Here is a 21,119-nt window from a genome sequence, read left to right on the forward strand (position 1 = left end):
AAGCATTTATAATCGTTAAAAGCTATTATTAATTAATACTCATATAACAACTTTATTAATACTCATACAAGCACATTTGTTATTGTTGGAACGTAATTTCAATAAAGTAATTAATTACTTTAGTAATGGTAAAACTAAATTAGGAAAATGAGGTCATCATCTAATCTAAAGGTCACTATTTAAGATTAAATTTTATCTAAGGGTTGGGGCTTTTTCAAAAATGAATTTTAGATGTTGTTTTATAGTTATTAGAAGATATATATATATATATATATATATATATATATATATATATATATATATTATACTCGTATTGTTTGTGTATGATCATGTTGTACATACAACTATGATGTTATAAAGTTGTATAGTGATGCACATTTTTTGTGTTAATCCCCGCTTACACTCATTTCATATCAAACATTCGACATCCATTTGCACTATCACTATCATTTTCGTCCATCTTCAATCGCACAACCACAACCCCTATCAATATAAACCCCACCTCGCAACCTCAATTTGTATGTATAGGATTCAAGTAATGGATCTGGTAGACATATATTGTGTTTGTTTAAGCCAATTGATTGATGGCTCATCGGTAGAGTCTTAGACCTTGGGAAATCGACTAGTGTTTGAATTTCACTTATTACACATGTAGGAGTTGATTATTTTTTATTTTTATTATTATTATTATTATTTTTTTGGGGGGGGGGGGGGGGGGTTGAGTGTCGTGGGTTTCATCCCAAACATTTATGGTTCAAGTTCTGCATAAAAAATACACATCATAAGTGCTAAACCCTTTAACGACTCTAAACATAGTAACATATTTGCTGCTTGTGAATATCAAATAAACACATTCTTCAACTCACAGTTAGTTTTCTAATTAGAAATTTGGCATGTAAGAAACATGGCATTACACAAATATACGTAACTAGATTAAACCCGCACGTTGTATGGGGCTGACTGAGAACGTAAACTAAAATTAACTGAAAGTTATATTATTTGCTGATTTTTGGGGTTGTTTAATGGTGAATGAAGAAAAGGGTGTCCGAAGATTTTGATCAAGTGCAAGAATGTGAACCAAAAAGAGCAAAATTTTTAGACCTCGAATCAGATTTAAATTGCAGGGAAAAGATTGAAGAAGAAAAAATTTATTTATTATTTATATTTATTTATAAAATTTATATTATAAAAAGTAGAAATACAGAGTAAATTACATTTATTGTCCCTGAAGTTGGCACATTTTTCACTTTCTGTCCCTGAAGTTGGCACGAGCAAATGACATTAATACCATTACGCGTTTAGCACGTGCGTACGTTAACGGCAAAAAACAAACGTCGTCTAGGAGAAGGACCTTGATTGCAAAATGTTGCCAACTTTAAGGTTAAAATTGTATTTTTTAACATTAGGGACGAAAAGTGAAAAACCTGTCAACTTCAGGTACGAAAAGATTTACCCTTTAAATTATCATAAACTATGAATAATAATGTAACTTTCAGTTAAGTTTAGTTTACGTTCTCAGTCAGCCTTACACAACGTGCGGGTTTAATCTAGTTACATATATTTTGCGTAATGCCATGTTTCTTACATGCCAAATTTCTAATTAGAAACCTAACTGTGAGTTGAAGAATATTAAGTAAGTAAGTAACTCCCAATGCCGTCTTTCACGAGTTTTGGGTCTCAATACCGTCTTCGACAGTGTATGGGGGAGGTTGATATGTAGACAGCCTTACCCCTACCAAAGGTAGAGAGGCTGCTTCCAGGTTCTACCATAGGTAAAAAAGGACCTCCAGCCTTGCTGGGCATAAGGATCGAACCCATGACCTCTGTTTCCAGAGGCATGAGCTCCAACCACTGATCCAACCCAGTTGGTTGAAGAATGTGTTTATTTAATATTCACAAGTAGCAAAATGTTACTATGTTTAGAATCGTTAAAGGGTTTAGCACTTATGATGTGTATTTTGTATGCAAAACTTGAACCATGCATGTTTGGGATGAAACCCATGACACTCGACCCCCCCCCCCCCCCCCCCCAAAAAAAAATAATAATAATAATAATAATAATAATCAACTCCTACATGTGTAGTAAGTGAAATTCAAACGTAATAGTTAATTTAAAATTGATGCAAATAATAAAATTATAATTTATAATAAATATATAATATGTATCAAATATTAAAGCATGACTAATCAAACCTAAATATTTATAAACCATAAAGTTCTTTTTTTATAATTTGTATTTATTAAAATATAATATAATAAACAATCTCATTTGAAACAATGATAATTATCATTGAATTAATAAAAAGACATGGTCTAAAGCATATAAACATCTTTCTGCTCATATATTATCAAAATACGGAATCTTAGTTATATAGAGATAAGTTACAAATATAGATTAAATATCAAAAATATGTGTGTCAAACTGATAATGTAAATATCTTATTTAACATTGATAATATAATTGGTTAGTAAAATATTAGATGTAATTATCATATAATCTAGTTTTATATTATATTAAAGTAAATTATATTTCACGTACAAAGATAATTAAATACAAAGGAAAATAGAAAGAGATGAGTTACAAAGATCAACAATATATTATCAATGTCTTTTAATTAGTTTTAATATGCAATGAAATTTACCGTAGTTTGCAAAAATAAATAAATATTAAGTTAAATCAAGTGGTTTGTGCATAATATTGAAAGTTAGATGTTATGAGTTATAATATTGTGTTTGGTTTTTTTATTTGTTATTTTAAATTGATAAAAAAAAAGGAGTAAATGTCCACGTAGACAAATGATGACGTGGCAAATGAAGTGTCACATGAACACTAAAAAATATAATTTTAAATGTCATTATATCTAAAAAAACATAAAATTATCAGAAAATGTTATCTAAGCAAAAAGCTTAGTTGACGCGAAAAGATCTATCATCTCTTAGTTATATTTAGAGAAGTAACTACTTTTGAATATATTAACCTAAAAGGTATTATTAATTCAAGATATAAATTAATAAATATTTAATATAAACTAGATAATTTTATTATTTTATCCATTGAGGTCTAATTTTATACTAGTCCTAACCGAACAATTTATTACTTTTATGAGAACTGTTATACTCGTAATTTTCAAACTTTTTCTTGGGCCTAAGATGTTTTACCTAGCAAATCAACACAGAATAAGCATTAGACCTTTTTTCTTTCAATAATATTACCCTTTTTCAAATTTTTCCATATTGCTTGGATTCCCTAACGACCCTTTGAAGGAAAAGTTTCCAGGATTATTTAAGACAAGAGATGTTTGGTTTGTGACAGATATGATACTCAAGGGGAGGCATTTTCTGGGCAGTAGAAGTGGAGAAGTCAGATTGTCGGTGATACAGAGAAAATGGGCGGACTTGAAAGATATTCTTGAAAATTATAAGCTCTCGAATGTTGCAGATACTTGGACCTGGATTGGGGGGGGGGGGGGAATTAAAGAGTTAACAGTGGGCTGAAAGAACCAGACTCGATAAACCGAAAACATAAGAGTTTTTTTTTATATATACCCCACTGCGCCGCAGTGGAAATCCTCGGCTAGAAGATGAACCTGCCCCACTGCGCCGCAGTGGGTTCGATACATCTCCCACTGCGCCGCAGTGGAAGGAACCAAAACTCATTTCCGTGGGAATCCACTGCGCCGCAGTGGGTAAGACCACACCCACTGCGCCGCAGTGAGCCACCTGATCAGCCAACCTAAACCATTCCAACACTTGAACAAACTTGCAACCTTCACAATTCAACATGAACTTTATAAAACACATTTCAAAGATGACCAAAAACAATATAGACACATTTTGAACGAATTTACAACATAACTTGTTTCAAATTCCGAGAAGACCATCAAATGGATCATTTACCCAAATAGACATAATTTTGGCCCAAAGTTTAATTCACAACCCTTCCAAAAAGACTTACACTTGACCATTTGCTCAATTTTAACAGAGACAAGACCATCAAGACAAAATGTATCAAGAGCCAAAGGGAGAGGGACTTCTAAGCCTCTAATACCAAAGTAGTCATCCATCCAAGAATGACCTAATACCTTCAAGTCTTGCCAAGGTCAACTTCAAGCTCTACAAATCTTTCAACTCAACCACACTAGTTCCTTCTTCCGGAACTACCTATAAGAGAGTAAACCACTAAAATATAAGCAAAGGCTTAGTGAATATACTTGCATACATTTACGAATACGAAGGAGGGCAAAGTACAATGACTTTTACATGTAACCTATGGCATCGTCATGTCACATTTACATATGCACCTTGTACACTAACAACACATATATGGATCCATATAAGCTAAACAACATAATCATGATCATCTATCGGGGTTCTTAGGCCTCATTAGATCAACTATCGGGGTTCTTAGGCCCCGGAGGTTCTTAGGCCTCAACAAATGCTATGCCCCACATGGGCTAACGCCGCATCAATTACCACACATGGACAAATAAACTTCAACATGGTGGTCAACACCACCATGGACAAAAGGCTTCAACATGTGTAGTCAACTTATCCAACATATACATAAAGGTATGCAAATATACTCACCTCCTTCACAACTTGGAAAAATAAGGCTAATCGACTATGCACAACAAGCTTCAACCTATGATCATATCATAAAATGTATAAGTTTACATTCACAACTTGACTAGCTCAACCTAGTCATACTAAATCACTAGCCTTTCTAAACCCAACCCAACCCATTTGTCATTGAGTTACTTTCATTTCCCACAATCACAAATAGGTAGTTCAACCTACCATTTTCATCACTATTTCAATAACTAGAAAAACTCATCTTTTCTCATATTCTTAAATTATCACAAGAACTTATCAATTTCATAATCAAACACATCAAATAACTCAATGACAACTAGGTTAACTAAGGAATTGAGAAAAATCCATCCATAATAAATTTCTAGCAAAACCCCGAAATTGGAAATCTCCAAGAACCCTAATTTCAAGAGAAAAAGGAGATAAAACTAGGTTAAGGAATCAATACCTCAATCTTCCAAGAATTAATTCAAGATTTTAAGTTACAATTTCTTTTCCCCCACATTCCTTAGGATTTTCAGCCACACCACAAAACCCACAAACCCTTACTCTTCAAATTGCTTGATATAGATTATTGGTGATGGTTATTATTATAGTTTCTATTTTGAATTGAAGGAATTGAGCTTTGATTTTGAAAGAAATGGGAAGGAATGCATGAAAAGATAGAGAAAAAGAGAGTGGGAAGTGACTCACAAGTCAAATGGATGGCTGGCACTCTTTGGAGATGCCACGACCCATCCCACCTTTTGTGAGTATTTTTACCCGCTATCCGTTAAAGTTCTAATTAAATTAACCCCATATCCAAAAATAAAATACTAGGAAATTAATTTAATGTCAAAACTATGAAAAAGGATTAATTTGTTTTATCTTAAAATATTTGGGGTGTTACATGGGCCTGGTCAAAAACTTCCTTATTAGCTAGAAGATTTTTAACAGGTATGACGGTTATAAATGGACCAAGTGGTTACCAAAAGAATGCAATATATTTATGTGGCGGGCAAGCTTAGATAGGATCTCAACTCTGGTAGCGTTAAGAGCCAGAAACTGCAGCCCGGGTGATAGTAGCTGCTCTTTTTGCAATACAGAGGACGAGTCATCTGATCACTTATTTAGCGGTTGTGCTCTCGCTTTGACAGTATGGAACAAGATCTGTAACTGGGTTAAGGTAACAAACTTTTATGCTTTTGATTTCAATGACCTAGTTCACATTCATGAGTATGTTGGATTGTCTAGGAAAAAGAAAGATGTATTCAAAGGTATCTTGACAATTATGTGTTGGGCAATATGGAATGCTAGAAACGACAAAAGATTTTCAAACGTAGGGGTCAACATCATTCATAGGGTCAAGTCAACATGTTTTCTTTGGTATAAAAATAGAGATAAGAATAACCATAGTTCATGAAAGAATTGGTGTAAATTTGATATAGTGTAATCTTATATTTCTTGTTATATTTCCAACCGTCATTTTAAAACGTTGTGTGAATAAAAGACTTTAAAAAAAAAAAATTAGCCCTATAAAATAAGTTGGAGATTTTTGGTGCCCTTGTTTTTCCGGGAGTATCTTCTTTTCATAATGTCTGGCCACCAGACTTTTAAAAATCAGATAACTTATGACACGTGGCACAACATGATTGAACAAAACACTAACACTTAATCATCCAAAGATAATATTCAAACACAAGATCATCAACACCCACCCAATATTGTATACACACATTTATTATACATATTGTACTATATCAAAATCTTTCTTTCTTTCTAATAATGGCAGTTTTCACACATTGAATGGAGCCAACATTTTGATAACATTTTCATTTTTTTTCTGCAAAACATGGCTCCTGCTTTAACTGCCAATTCATTTCTTCTGACTGCCACAACTCATTCAAGTCTCTCTTCTCGAAAAAACCCGAAAAGATTGATTACTTGTGCCAAGAAAGCTGATGCAGGTGGTGCAGACAGTGAAGTGGAAAATGGGAATCGATTTAAGTTCAATTTCGACTTTGGAAAGGTTTCTGATATGAAATCTTTAATACCCGTTATGAGTAACCCGTCTGCATCGGGTGGGACGTTGTTTGGGAAACGTAAGGACCCGAATACGGTTTTTGTTGCTGGAGCTACTGGGCAGGCTGGAATTCGGATTGCGCAGACTTTGTTAAGGGAAGGTTTTAGTGTTAGAGCTGGTGTCACTGAGCTTGGTGCTGCTCAGGAGTTGGCCCGTTTGGCGGTTAATTATAAGGTACTAATTTGGGTTATTATCAATTTGAATGTTTGGATGATTATTTATTAGGGAAAATGTTATATAATAGCGATATACTTTCGTTCTGGCTGTCCATTTTTATCTGGACAAGTATATTTAGATTCTAGACCTGGATAACTGGATAAGTATCAAAATGGGTTTTAAGTGCGTCTTTATAATTGTTTTAAGGGATTGTTATGCTTATATTCCTTGAGGGTTTCATTTGTGATTTGTCTAATACACATGGGTGCTATACTGCTATGTTAGTTCCCTAAGATTAGAGTTGGCAAAATAGGTGGGTCGGATAAACGTGTTATAAAAGGGTTGGGGCCAAAAAGGGTAATTTGGACAGGTTTACCAGAAAGACTTTTTACTTAGACTTTTGTTAGTTATTACTCGATAATATATAATGTAAAAATAAATTAAGAATGAGATTGTGAATGTTGTATATGCAATAAAAATACACTTCAGGTAACTTTTGAGTTTTGACCCATTTGCGTTTTAACAAGAATTCATGTACTACTCATTTGACCAGTTAGAAGTGAAACATGATCCTGATTGACTCATTCATAGCTAAACAGATCGACATTGCCACCTTTATCCAATCCCATTCCTATATGGGTGGCACTAGGTTCCTTATGCTTCCATGTCTAGGTCTAAATCCAAGAAATGGATCTTTGAGTACCATGTCCCTAACTCTTCCCGATAATTCTCTTTCACAAACTCTGCAGGTTATTTCAACCGAAGAATCCAAACGCCTTAATGCTGTTGAATCCACCTTCCAAGACCCTGAAGCCATAGCAAAGGCAATCGGGAATGCCACCAAAGCTGTAGTCACTATTGGTCCAGGTGAAAATGGTCCAACCACAGAAGTTAGCACAACAGAAGCTCTGCAGTTCATTCAAGGTGCTCAATTGGCGGGTGTCAACCATGTCACCATAATCTATGACACTGCCATAGAATCTTTCACCTCAACCAACAACGTACTAGATGGGCTCTCATTGTTCTTTAACAACTTGTTCTCAAACACACAACCTTTGACATTGAAAGAGTTTCTTGATGGTCTAATTGAAACGGATGTAAAGTATACCCTGATCAAGACAAAACTAACAGCCGACTATGGTTCTGAGAGTTCATACAACTTTGTTGTGACTGCAGAAGGCATCACCGGGGAAAACGACTACAAAGTAATGTAATGTAATGTATGCCATTGGTTCTATGATTCAAGTAGTGTTAGATCTTTGAAAACTTTCGTTAAGAAAGAGTACAAGAGTTGAAGTTATTTGCAAGTCTAATGTGTTAATATTCAAGGAACTAACCAAACTTTAATCCTGAAAACTATAGGTGACAAAGTCTCAGATTGCATCTTTGGTGGCAGATGTTTTCTCTAACACGGAAGTGGCGGAAAATAAGGTATAAACTCAAACTGCAAGTATGTTAAAAAAAGGAAAGTTTCAAAATCTTTCCATTTCGTCCAAAACTAGTAGACATGACAAAATGGGCAGGTTGTATAATGCAGGAAATGGGTTCAAACAAGACTGCTATTTTGTACAAGTCAAAACGGGTCGGGTTGGGTGTTAGGCTGTTAGCTATGATTAAAGATAAAGATATATATAGAGTTTTTGGCTGGGGAATATTGAAAATTTGAAAAAACAAAAGTGTTGTATGACTACATGTAATCTTGCTTCATGTTTTGGTTGAAAAAGTATTTTTGCAGCTCAAAGCTATGACTATTCGGGTCAACACTGATTAAATCTAGCAATAAGCCAATAACCTCGTTATACAACATAAGTGGGTTAATTATTTGTTAGGTTGTGGAAGTTGCTACAAGTCCTGATGCAGCCGCAAAGCCAGTGAGCGAACTTTTCAGGTAATGTATGAAAGTTTAAAATTTAAATGCAACAAAAAAGAAAAAACTTGCTATTGGCATTTGTTTTGCTTTGTTTTATAAGTCATATAGCTTAGATATGGTCTGATAATGTTGACAAATTTACCCATTAATGCATCAGCTTTACATATCAGTTATATCTAATGGGTCAAATGGGTTAAACTAAAAGATTTAACTAAAATGGGAACGGGTTAGTTGGTCTTTGGAAGTCATCACAAGTGTATGCAGATGTACATATAAGTTGTGTCATTATATAAAGTTAACTTTAAAGGTGAATTTGTATTATCAACAAAAGTATTTACAAACAAATACTAGCACACTGGAATAACCATGCACTATTCTACCATCTATTCTCATACAATTTCATTCTATACATTCCTAACAGACTGACTCAAATGCAAATACAAAACAGAAAACACAACCAGAAACCAACATACTAGTGCTAGAAAGGGACCAAGAAGTGTCATCTTACACCACTCTCTATTCCCTTTCGCACACACTAGTCTAGAATCACCAAAGCCTAAATTCAGAGACATACTTCCAGTCTTCAGCTTTAACTGGCAAACAATGCATTATTCTTCCAAACAAGATTCCAAATTGCAGCCACTTTCATCACATTATTAGATTTCTTCACTCTCAAAGCAAGCAGCTTGAATCTAATAACATCTTTTATTATTCTGCATACGTCCTCCTCACTTCTCTTTTCCATCCTGAAAAGCCTTGAATTCCTTTCCTGCCATATATAATAAACAGTAGCAGCCAGTACTAGTTTATTTACAATCACACTAATGCTATTCTGCATTATCTTATCAGCAATCTCCTGAATACAATCCTCCAATTTGACTCCCATATTCACCAATTGAGTCATACTCTTCATACATTCCCAGATTTTCATTGCATAATGACATTGAAAAAAGAGATGAGCATGACTATCAACAACTTCTTGACAGAATGGACACTTTAAACTACCATCCTGCTGCCATTTTTCCAATCTATCCTGAGTCATTAACCTCCCCTGTAAAGCTAACCATAGAATAAAAGCATGTTTAGGAACCATTTGTGCAAACCAAACAACCTTTTTCCAGCCAACCTCTGGTCTATTATCTCTAAGATCTTCCCAAGCTTGTTTTGTACTAAAATTCACAATTTGATTCTCATTATTAATCCACTGAACTTTATCTTTCTTATCAATCTGCCATACTGGTACCTCAATATTTCCAATACTAGGAAACCTTGATACCCAATCACTTGGCCGTGTCATTATATAAAGTTAGAATATTTAGTAACCATGTTAATCACATTAGCAACTTTCTAAGGTTCAAAAGTAAATGTTTGTGGGTCAGCTTCATTATCTCAACCCTGCCATTCATTTTGTCATCTCTAACCCGCTGACCCAATATCAGATAACTGTATGAGGTTTGACCCTTTCTAAAATGCATTTCTTCTAGTGTAATTCCTGAGGACGGTAGACGACAAGCTTATGCAGAAACCATTGCAAAGGCCAAGGCCGAGGAAGCCGTGAAAGCTGCAGAAAAAGCAGCTAAAGCTGCTGCAAAAGCAGAGAATGAGGTGAAAAGGTTGGAACCAGCCTCATCATCAAGTGTAGATGAAGACGTCCAGGATCGAGGCACAACAGCACGAAAGTCATTAAGTGACCTAATGGACCGATTAAAAACTGCCAGGCTTGCCAGCAAACCCACAGAAAAATCCGAGCCTATAGCTGAAGATGACCCAGACCAAGATAGCGCACCAGGGTTAGCGCTCTCATGGGAAAAACTAAGCTCGGGGTTCGCATCAGCAGTTAAGAATAACCCCATCGAGCTGCCTAAAGTACAAATTGCAACAGTCAGAGGTCAAGCCAAGGCTAGGACTTTGCCATCAAAGCAAGCTGTGGTCAAGAAACCAGCAGCTAAAAAGGTGGCACCAGTGCAGCCCAAACCAAAAGAGTCTAAAGCAGAAGTGAGGAAGATTTTCGGGGGAGTGTTTCAGCAGGAAACCATTTATGTTGATGATTAATAGATTTCTTTATTTACATCTTCCATTTATACTGTGAATTGTAGTTGAATCCTTGATGGACGAATGCTGGTTTAACCAGCTCGAGCATCAACTTATTCACATGTATCTCGTTTTTTGGTCATCTCATATTTTTCTTTCCCGAGTTGCAATATGTTATTCAGTTATAAGGGCATGAACTTTGTAAAAATTCATTCAGATTCGAAACAACTTAGTATAATTTAACGTTTACAACCCAGAAGAATACGATGAAACAAATTTCTCAACATATTATCCACTTGTTTAATTTTATTAATTCAATGATGTTTGGACAAACAAACCCAAACACAAAACCAAGACAAGAAGAATATGCAAGTCCATGATCATAATCTCATTATTCCTTTCCAAAATCTTGAACTTGCTCTTGATTTTATCCACTAATTCTTGTTCCCAAACAACCAAAACAATGTCAAGACTCAAGACTACCCATAATATTCTCTACCCAAATCATAAATCTACCCCGTTGTCATAAGAACTAGGCACATTAGGATTCAATATGTCAGATCATGGTGGCTCCCAAACATAACCCGTGGCTTCCTCTTTCTAGATCAAACCCCTATACAGCACCTTCCCTGATCGACCACTTAACCTCCAGTGCGCGTCTCTAATGAGACCATGATTGGGAAAGGCGTCCCTCGCATCATAAAAATAGCTAGCACGAGTGATTGAGGAGACATTCAAGGCGGAGAACAACAGTGTGAGGTGGTAGATTATGGCGGACGATGACTCTGTGTCCTTCCAAGAGAATTTGGTGGAGGTATATTGAAATAATATGAATATATGATCACAATGGTTACTACTATGTTGGTATGAATTCGGAAACTAGTATGTCTAATAGTCTTATTTCATTTGGAATGGGTTTTGGTGGTGCTAGAATTGCTTTAATTTACCCTCTTGTTGAGGTTTTAGCCAAGAACATCATATATTATGCACCTTGTGAGTTGTGACAAAAGTGTAGATAACTTGCTTTCTACTCGACTTTTAAATACCATATTTTTATCATACAAAAATTTACGTGAAACCTATTTAGATGTGCATTTAATAAAACTTTGCCACAAGTCGAAGAATTAAAATCATTCAAATAATCAAACTATTTAAAAGTAAACCGATTTTATGTCGATAATAATGAGTTTCAAAAACAAATCTTACACACATTCCAAAACTTCATAATCAAACTTTTATAACAGATATTCTGAAACGGTCTCATATTGTCAATTATTATATAAATATAGAAAAGAGATCCAGATTCCAGGATATGGGACTTTATATCACACAATCCACAATTATTAGTTCTTCAGTTTTATATGAATTCATCACCCGAAAAAACATGGCTTAAAGTAACTTCAAATTAACGTAATTAGATATATACTCATTTGCACCCAAATTTCAACATGGAAAAAAAAAATGATATGGGTATATATGTTGTGAATGAAAGCCTACCAAAAATCGTGTTAGAGCTTGTAAAGGAATCATTACCGGTTTTCTTTAAAAACATGTGAGACTCATGCATGAGTTTTAGTAACGAATCATTATGAAATGTAAAGAACAAAAGGTTAATTACCAAAAGGAAATTGAAGATGAAACTAGCATTCCTTGATCTTTTTATCTGTAATGATACCCCTGCAAAGTGACAACAACGAAAGTTTTTTTGCAGTCGCTACGGATCATCATCCATTTGATAAGTTGACACGGTATAACTAATATTAGTATTGAATCTATAATAAGCGTAGCATACTTTACATTGTAATGTAGATGATTAAAGAATATTTTGGTTTTTCAGACCATCTTTCCCCTAATTAAACTTTGTCTCGTATCATTATGAAAAAGTGAATAAAAGAGTTCACTTTACCCAAATAATTAACAATGGCATGAAAAATGTTGCTAAAGGAACATGTTAAAACTACACAAGAATTGCACCTATCATATTCACATGATAAACCAACTTTAAAGTGTTGATAAAATTTAATTTCAAGAAACTATACTCACTCGCTAAAAAAACTACATAAGGAATGAGAAAGAAAAACTTGGTTAGCTATATCAATCTGTTCAACAATTAAAAAAAAAAAGAAGAGCTACTTCAATACCAATTCACTTGTTAGCCTCACCATATCCAAAAATGTTTAAACAAACCCATAAAAAATCAAGAACAAGAAGAATACGCAAATCCATCATCATAATCTCACTATTCCTCACCTTAATATTGATATTCATCTTCTTAACAAATACTCGTTCCAAAACAACCCAAATCGTATTACCCAATTTCAATCTCAACTATTTGAAGAACACTCATAATACCCTATACTCGAATCCCCAAACTACTCTCACCGATATCATATTTGGCATTGCGGGTGTTGTAAAAACTTGGGACACAAAGAAACACTATATTGAATCATGGTGGAACTCAAACGTAACCCGTGGGTTCCTCTTTCTAGATAAGGCCCCTATCAAACTCCTTCCATGGTCTCCCACTTTACCATTGGTACGTATCTCTAATGAGATTGCAAACCAAAAAGGCGTCCCTTTCACCCTTAGAATTGCACGGGTGATTAAAGAAACTTTCGATGCAGAGAATAAAGATGTGAGGTGGTATGTGATGGCGGATGATGATACTGTATTCTTTTTGGACAACTTGGTGGAGGTTTTAAGCAAATATGATCACAATGGTTACTATTACGTTGGTATGAATGCGGAAAGTATCCTATCAAATAGCCAGTTTTCATTTGGGATGGGTTTTGGTGGGGCTGGATTTGCTTTGAGTTACCCTCTAGCCGAGGCTTTGGCCAAGAATTTAGATGTGTGTCTTGTAAAGTATCGAGATCTTCATGGAAGCGATCATATTGTGCAATCTTGTGTGGCTGATCTGGGGGTTTCACTTACCCAAGAAAAGGGCTTTCATCAGGTAAATTTCCTTTACACTATAGAGCTGTTTAGAGAAAGGTTCTATCCTATTATAGAAAAGGTCACAATTCCTATCCTGACTTTTTAGACCTTTTTGATGCAGATTGATCTACACGGAAACATATCAGGTCTTTTATCAGCACACCCTCAGACTCCTTTGGTCTCTCTCCACCACCTTGATGCCGTACAACCAATATTCCCTGCCATGGACCGCCCCCAATCACTGAAACAGCTAATGAAAGCAGCAAAAATAGACCAGTCAAGGCTACTCCAACAAAGCATTTGCTATGACAACCATAAAAACTGGAGTTACTCTTTGTCTTGGGGATACTCTCTGCATATATACGAGACATACATGACACCAAGCCTTTTACAAGTACCCATACAGACGTTTGTTGAGTGGCGAAAAGGAGCGCATCCTGCTTTCATGATGAATACTAGGGATGTTTCAAAGGCGGATCCATGTAAAGTTCCTCATTACTTTTATTTTGATTCCGTGGAGGAAACCGATTATGAAGGAAGGCGCGAGCAGGTGGTGACAAGTTATGTTCGGAAATTTCCACGGCGGTTGTCGCCTTGCTTGGTGAATGGGACCAGATCGGCAAATTATGTGGAAAAGATTATAGTGATCTCTCCAGTGAAGAGACATAAAATGGTGAGCACTATACATATCTATTTTCATGTTTATTTCTTAATCTTCTTTTGTTTGTTTTCAGGAGGGAGCTAGAAGAGAATGTTGTGATATAGTGAATCTGGACAACAAGAATGTTACAACGATCACGCTTAGGCGTTGCATGAAATATGAAATGATTGGGTGATTCTTATTAGTCTGAAATTCTAAATTTTTTGATATTCTTGTTCATTATTTATGATATGATCCTGGCGGTAAGTAATACTTAAAGCTTGATCAGAGACACATTTCATAGGTGTCCATTTATAAAAAATTTAGTCAGTTCAAGTATACCTTATTGCAGCGTTGTAAAAGTAGGATTACAAGGCCAAGTAATCGTGGACTACTGGCTACAACGTCAATGATCCACAGTATGCCAAAAATTGGTTTGGTCAAAACTTGGTGAGCTTAGTGTTAACTCGGTCAAACACGCTCAAAATTGTACAACTACCGAATTGTACAATTATGCCTTATTGTGAAGGATTTCAGCAAGTGAAATGAAGAAATTAGTTATGGTAACTGGTCACATGGCTCAAAAAGTCGACAACTCACCTAAAATGAATTCAAATGCACACAACTTTTTGGAACTTTTAATACCAAACAATCATAATATTATTACATATTATGATACTTTTGTAATCAGGCTCAGATACATTATTGTTTACAAAATTAGAAGCAGCGAGAGAAAATAACGGGTGACGGGCTACCCAACCCGGAACGATTTGTTTTGACCCAAACAACCAAACCCATTTTGGCATGTTACCCAACCATCCTATTTGCCACCTCTACAGCTCTACTTAGAATCCAAAAGAATATACACTAATGCCCCTCAAAAAAGGTGGATAGTCTTTAAATTATTATCTAGATAATTAGACGTGGCAAAACAAGGTAATCAAAATGATATCAAATGAGCTGGTTTGCCAACAAAAACCAAATTAGTTCATGGCTCAATTGGGTTGTATCAGATAGGTTGACTGTCAAGATATTTTTCTTATACGACTCAAATGGACCAATTTGTCACCAATAATCTTCAAATAGAGGCGAGGAGTAGTATAAGTCTCCAAATGATGAACTTCATACGCACATGTATAATAACAAAAAAAAAAAACACCCAAAATTCAAAATCGAGTTCACTCATCTCAGAAATACGTTTGATATGATTCTACAATAGTAATGAACAAATCAATCACACAGTGAGCAGTGGTGGATCAAAATGATTACCTTAATCATTGCACATTGGACATACTTGGGGAAGTCGACAATCCTCCTCTATTCTGTTCTATTAGTTCTCTTTACACTCGGCTACCTCTTCACTTTTCAGTGCCTTCAATTTTCTGTAGCCGTGGTCTGTACCAAATATCCTGATAAAAAGATCTAAATAAGACCATCAAATAAAATATAAATGCGCCAAAAAGGTCTGGGTATACAGGTTGGGTTGGATTGACCAGGAATACTTATCTTCTAAAAAAAAAATCTCTTTGTACAAATAGTGATTACGCCCGCCATTTCAATAATAATCTAAATTTTAAAGATACTGGTTTAAGATCTTAATATCTTATACACTAAGACTACACTTTGAACAACTTCGATCCATTTGACAGACTTCCTTTTGGAATAGTTTTTTTTTTTTTTTGTATATACCTATTAAAGATGGGTGCATACCTAATTTGATTTTAACCTTTAATAATCAGAAGTATAACATGGTTATGCAAAGATAAAAACTAACTAATGCGCCATTAATCAGATAACCATATTGAGCCTTACCAGTCCATGTAGACAAAAGTTGACGAGTAGTTGCCTGACTTGGTATAGATAAGCCGGTGATGATAATCATGAAAATCAGACCTAAGGATTTCCAAGAAAAAAAAAAAATTATCATCCAATATGGACAGTCGGTGGTAAATACAAACTATGGTTACTAACCCTCCATATAAAGGCAGAAAATTTGAGAGGCTCCAGGGGAAATGGTAACCACAATGTGCCTCAACTGTCTCCAAAACTCTCACCATCATCCACAACCAAAGGGTTATCAAATGAGGCCCTGTGATAGCAGGCCCAAAAATGGTAGCAAACCCAAGGAATAAAATTTCAGCCGGATGCGCATATTCAGAAGTCAATCCAAAAGGCGTTGCATATCTGTAAACCAGACACCATACGTATCACTTAAAGGTATCATGTTTGAAAAATTAATTATAGATGGGTCGATTCAGGTGATTCGATATTGAATAATGGGTAATGAATAATGATCCCTACACAAAACATTTTTGCCATACACAAAAATGTAGGTGTATGGCAAAAATTATTATGTAAGGATCACCACCCTTCAATAATGGGTCAAATGATTGAAACAAAAACAAATTAGCTAAAAAGGAGCAGGTCAAACATCACACAAAATTATACCGAATGGAAACAGCCTCCTAAATCTGTTTATTCAGTTAACTCATTAATAATATAGTCTTCAAATAGTATCGTTTTCTATCATATTCAACACGCTAATTATCTATAAAAATAATTTCACAATTTAGACAGTAGTTTTCTGGTCAACGAATCTGAGCAGACAATTTTCAACCTTACCAAAAAGAATCCTATTTTGACCCACCAATAAACAGGTATGACTTATGAGATTTTGATCAGTCATTTGTTTCAGGTGATATTTTATCAATATTGATAGCATAGAAAAATATCAAAATGCAACAGAGATTAGAATATAATAACACACGCACTCATGATGGACACTGTGGATGTGCTTGTACAGCCATTTGGTATGTAAAATCCTGTGTCCCCAATAGAATATGAAATCTTCCACAATGAAGTAGAACAGAATCTGAGTTGATATAACTTTCCTGTATAGTAGAAAAGCAAATGAATAACTTACCCAGATAAGATACACAAAGAGGTATAAGAAAGAGACAGAAGAACATGACTTCTATTAAGTATAGAAGTAAAACAAAATACAAGTATATACTTTCTGAAAGTAGGGTGTTGATGATCCAGTAACACCGGGGGAAGTATAATAGAGATGGCAATTTTTCGACGTATTTACTTATAAACGAGTCGATTGAGGGCCAAGTATTATCTCAAGTAGATCATATGAGTAAAGCAAACAGAGTTAGCAAAAAGAAAATGGGTCAAATGGGTTGGAAGTTGCATAAAGTCAGACTTGATGCATACATGCTCCTAAGTTATCTATACTCCTTATATAAACAAACTACCCCCTTCCAAATTAAACACTCTACCTTTAAATTCCTTATTTTACCCTTTTAATTTACACTACCACCAAACACTTTAATCTTGAAATATCGAAAATACCCTTAGGAAAACCTTAATTTGTCTCCCTTCCCTTCCCCGGAAGCTGCTCACATATTATACCAAAAAACATACTCATACATCCCCCGAAACAAAACACACACATACATCCCTTGAGAACCGCCTCCCTCTAGAACACACATAGCCACCGCCCCCAAAAACCGCCGTTCCCGCCGTCTAAAACACACATAGCCATAGATACGGTGATCCGGATATCACGCGGGTACCGCTACTTAACCAGCATTTTTTTCCTATGCCCCGCTGCATCGCGCGGGTACAAGGCTAGTTTTATTTATATATTTAGATTATTCTTCTAACTATATTGTCTTTCTAATCATGATTAACACATCAATGAAATACTAAGGACATGTTGGTCAGTCAATTTCCTCATACTAAAATGGCTGTTCAACCCAAACCCACCTGGACCCATCTGTTACCCAACCCATTAGAGCAGCCCATCTTGCCAACTCTAGTACATACAGTGATCTACTAAAGCAGTAGCATATAAAGAACCTGTAAATACCAGGACGGCAGTGGAAGACTGCTTCTCATTCCCATAAATTTGAAGACAGGATAAGAGGCAAGTGTAACAGGTAGATTGACACAAAAATGATACAGCAGTAGGCGAGTAATACATTTCCCTTGAGCTTCAGTAGTGTTATTTTTGGCCTGCAAAAATATTTTGTTAGTTAAAGATAAAAACAAAATGGGTGCAGTTAATATATGTGAAAGGGTATCTTGAGCAAACGACTTACATAAACAACAGTGATATTTTAAATCCCACATTTGGTACAGAAATCTATTATATATTGATCAAAGGTTATAGGAGAAATCAAAACCTGAATTTTGTACTTTTTGAACCATCCTGCCCTTTCCATGAATATGAATGGAAGTCCTGATAAGAAGAATACGGCTTCATGAAGAATAAAGCTACCAACACATGCCAGCTGAAAGTCACTGAAGTGAGTAATCAGATACTGCAACACAGATAGCAAAGACAAGTCAACAAAAATCCTCTATCTCACTGTTCCAAAAGAGTATCAAGGTTTACGTCAGTAAAAAAACTGTGCATCTAAAATACTTGGTGTTTGCTCTAGATGGATGATGTCAACTATCGAAAATACTGTGTATCGAATGCAAAGCCTTAATGCACAACTATCATCTCCATTCTCATAGAGACAACTTCTAGTAATCCGTAATCAACCTTGTGACAGTTTGGTCAAATATAAAAGAATTCATGATGACTTGCTACAAATTTCACATCAACATTTTGTAATTTCTTATTCACAGGCGTGATGGGATTGCCATGATACTGACTACAGAGTTTAGACTAGAAGCTTAAGGTTGGGGAATATATACTATACGTTCTTAATATAAAGTGTGCATTTTAGATTTCAAATAACTGCAAGGATTATGTTATTCACTGGTTACAGCAAGCCACACACGTTTTATTGAATAATCTATTTGACCCTAAACATCCAAATGACGTTAACATAAAATATTGACCTACCAGATATCTAGTTTTTGCAAGATATTAACATATATCGAAATGTTTGACAATAATCAAGTAATTGCATGTTACTGAAGCATATCTTGAGAAAGTTCAACAAGTTCCTCACGCATCACACACTGGTTGTACCGATATGACCGGAAAGATATCAAAGCAAGAAAAACTAAAAAATATATAAAAACAAATTTGAACAAAAAAAACACAAAAACAAAAACTAGACGACAATAGATACTGCGTCCTAGGGTCCATATAGTTGTTTTATTCAATATCAGTGACCGATCTAGCAATTGGGACCTCAAACCATTCCTTTCAACTCTTTATTACACTTTTCATATATGAACATTTCAAAGTGGCATAATCTCTCCAACAATAGATCTCTTAAGTCTAATATTAACTAATGAAAGCCACTAATATTCATTCACAATGATTACATTAACAGTTATAACTATTATCCTACCGCTTAAATCCGATCCTGTTTGTTACACAAACCTATCATCTCTCCCCTAGAGTTCACTGATTTTTTAATATTACAATTACTGAATTACATAAATGCATTGATATATATATATATATATATATATAGAGGAGCCTTATTTTGAGAACTCATTTTTTGTAAGAACCTTGAGAACTCTTATTATGTATTGGATCATATTTTTTTTTGTTCATTCACATGTGAAACGTTATAAAAATACATGTTGTAGAATAAAATATTTTTCAAAACCTTATTTATACTCATTTGTTAACATGTGAATGAAAACGTGAACATATTCATTTATAAGTTCACAAAAGGCTATTTTGAAGGTTTTTTTAAAAAAATTCCTACAACATACTTTTTTATATCATTTTACATGAATGAACAAGAAAAACATGTGAACAAACATATTATTTAAGTATTGTTCTATAAAAAAAATGTTCTCGAAATAAGGAAACTGTCTCTCTATATATATATGTGTGTGTGAGACTAAAATTCAAATATCATTTGCAAAAAAAAAAAAAAGCTTCATTATAGTAGTTATAAACATATGAATATATTTAAATTCAAATAAATAACAAAAAAATGCCGCATGAAGTAAGTAGTTCATCGGAAAAGAGAAAGTAATATATATATATATAGACATATAGATATAGATGTGTGTGAGAAAGAGAAAGAAAGATGGAAATTAGGGCAAAAAAGAAAGAAATGGAAGGATGAAGAATAGAGAATATACAGTCCAGGCGGTTTCAATGACGGAATCCATGGAATCGGAGAGCAGGGAGATGAGATTCAGAAGGCGGTGAGATGTATATATATATATATATATATATATATATCGATAGATACAGACGAATTACATGAGAGAGTGGGGGGAAACAGACTGTCACACAATATATAATATACAATACAATAGAGAAGAAAAGGAATCCGAGCTCGTGACTGAGAGGCATATATACATACACGTTCATTTATTTGTTGTACTTGGTGTATTGTGATACCCGACTTGTTGCTTTGCACGTGTGGATGACATGGCCTGTCGTTCCATTGTTAGTTTTATTTTTAATTTTTTAAATTTAAATATAAAATGGCATGCCCTTTCGTTATTTGATAGAAATAATATTTTCGTGCTTTGATGATGAATTGATGAAATAAGCATTTTCTACACAGTACATATTGGCCGATACTTGACGTGCATCGTATAAGTTTATATTTGGCATAAAAACCTGTAGTGTCGTGTAAGTAGTCGCTTAAACATCACCTATACGACATGTATAGACCCATACTTGACATACAGATGGTTACCTAAGCAATATAAGTCAAGTATAAGTCTATACATAATGATACATGCGATGTTAAGTCTATATTAATGTTACATGTGATGTTTGCTAAGAAAAATTAAGTGTATGAATAGACACTCTTATGTTATATAGACAAATTGATGACAAAACTCATAACATTTATCTACTTTGGCGTATCATAGATACAAATTGATTT

The 21,119-nt window shown here is 34.7% G+C and overlaps 3 protein-coding genes across 4 annotated transcripts; 2 read left to right on the forward strand and 1 right to left on the reverse strand.

Moving 5' to 3' along the window:
* The first annotated feature begins 6,326 nt into the window (after positions 1–6,326).
* LOC122582689 (protein PLASTID TRANSCRIPTIONALLY ACTIVE 16, chloroplastic) lies at positions 6,327–10,851 on the forward strand. Its single transcript, XM_043755115.1, has 5 exons — positions 6,327–6,826; positions 7,558–8,013; positions 8,171–8,239; positions 8,638–8,696; positions 10,163–10,851. Exons 1-5 carry the CDS (start codon positions 6,422–6,424, stop codon positions 10,728–10,730), a joined length of 1,557 nt encoding a protein of 518 aa, XP_043611050.1. The 5' UTR covers positions 6,327–6,421; the 3' UTR covers positions 10,731–10,851.
* Positions 10,852–12,897: 2,046 nt separating this feature from the next.
* LOC122583796 lies at positions 12,898–14,614 on the forward strand. The gene is made up of 3 exons (XM_043756171.1): positions 12,898–13,665; positions 13,768–14,319; positions 14,381–14,614. The coding sequence occupies exons 1-3, from the start codon at positions 13,360–13,362 to the stop codon at positions 14,480–14,482; spliced, it is 960 nt and encodes a 319-aa protein (XP_043612106.1). The 5' UTR covers positions 12,898–13,359; the 3' UTR covers positions 14,483–14,614.
* An 837-nt stretch (positions 14,615–15,451) lies between these two features.
* On the reverse strand, positions 15,452–20,540 carry LOC122581549 (methylsterol monooxygenase 2-2). 2 transcript variants are annotated; one of them, XM_043753780.1, is made up of 7 exons: positions 20,359–20,534; positions 18,480–18,617; positions 18,164–18,309; positions 17,058–17,177; positions 16,258–16,470; positions 16,099–16,179; positions 15,452–15,695 (listed from the first exon to the last, which is right to left on the reverse strand). In XM_043753780.1, the coding sequence occupies exons 1-7, from the start codon at positions 20,386–20,388 to the stop codon at positions 15,617–15,619; spliced, it is 807 nt and encodes a 268-aa protein (XP_043609715.1). In that variant the 5' UTR covers positions 20,389–20,534; the 3' UTR covers positions 15,452–15,616. The 2 variants fall into 2 exon arrangements, with proteins under 2 accessions (XP_043609715.1, XP_043609713.1); XM_043753778.1 differs by having other exon boundaries at positions 16,099–16,470; positions 20,359–20,540.
* Positions 20,541–21,119: the final 579 nt, after the last annotated feature.

The sequence above is a fragment of the Erigeron canadensis genome, chromosome 9, assembly GCF_010389155.1.
Source record: "Erigeron canadensis isolate Cc75 chromosome 9, C_canadensis_v1, whole genome shotgun sequence".
Taxonomy (NCBI): domain Eukaryota; kingdom Viridiplantae; phylum Streptophyta; class Magnoliopsida; order Asterales; family Asteraceae; genus Erigeron; species Erigeron canadensis.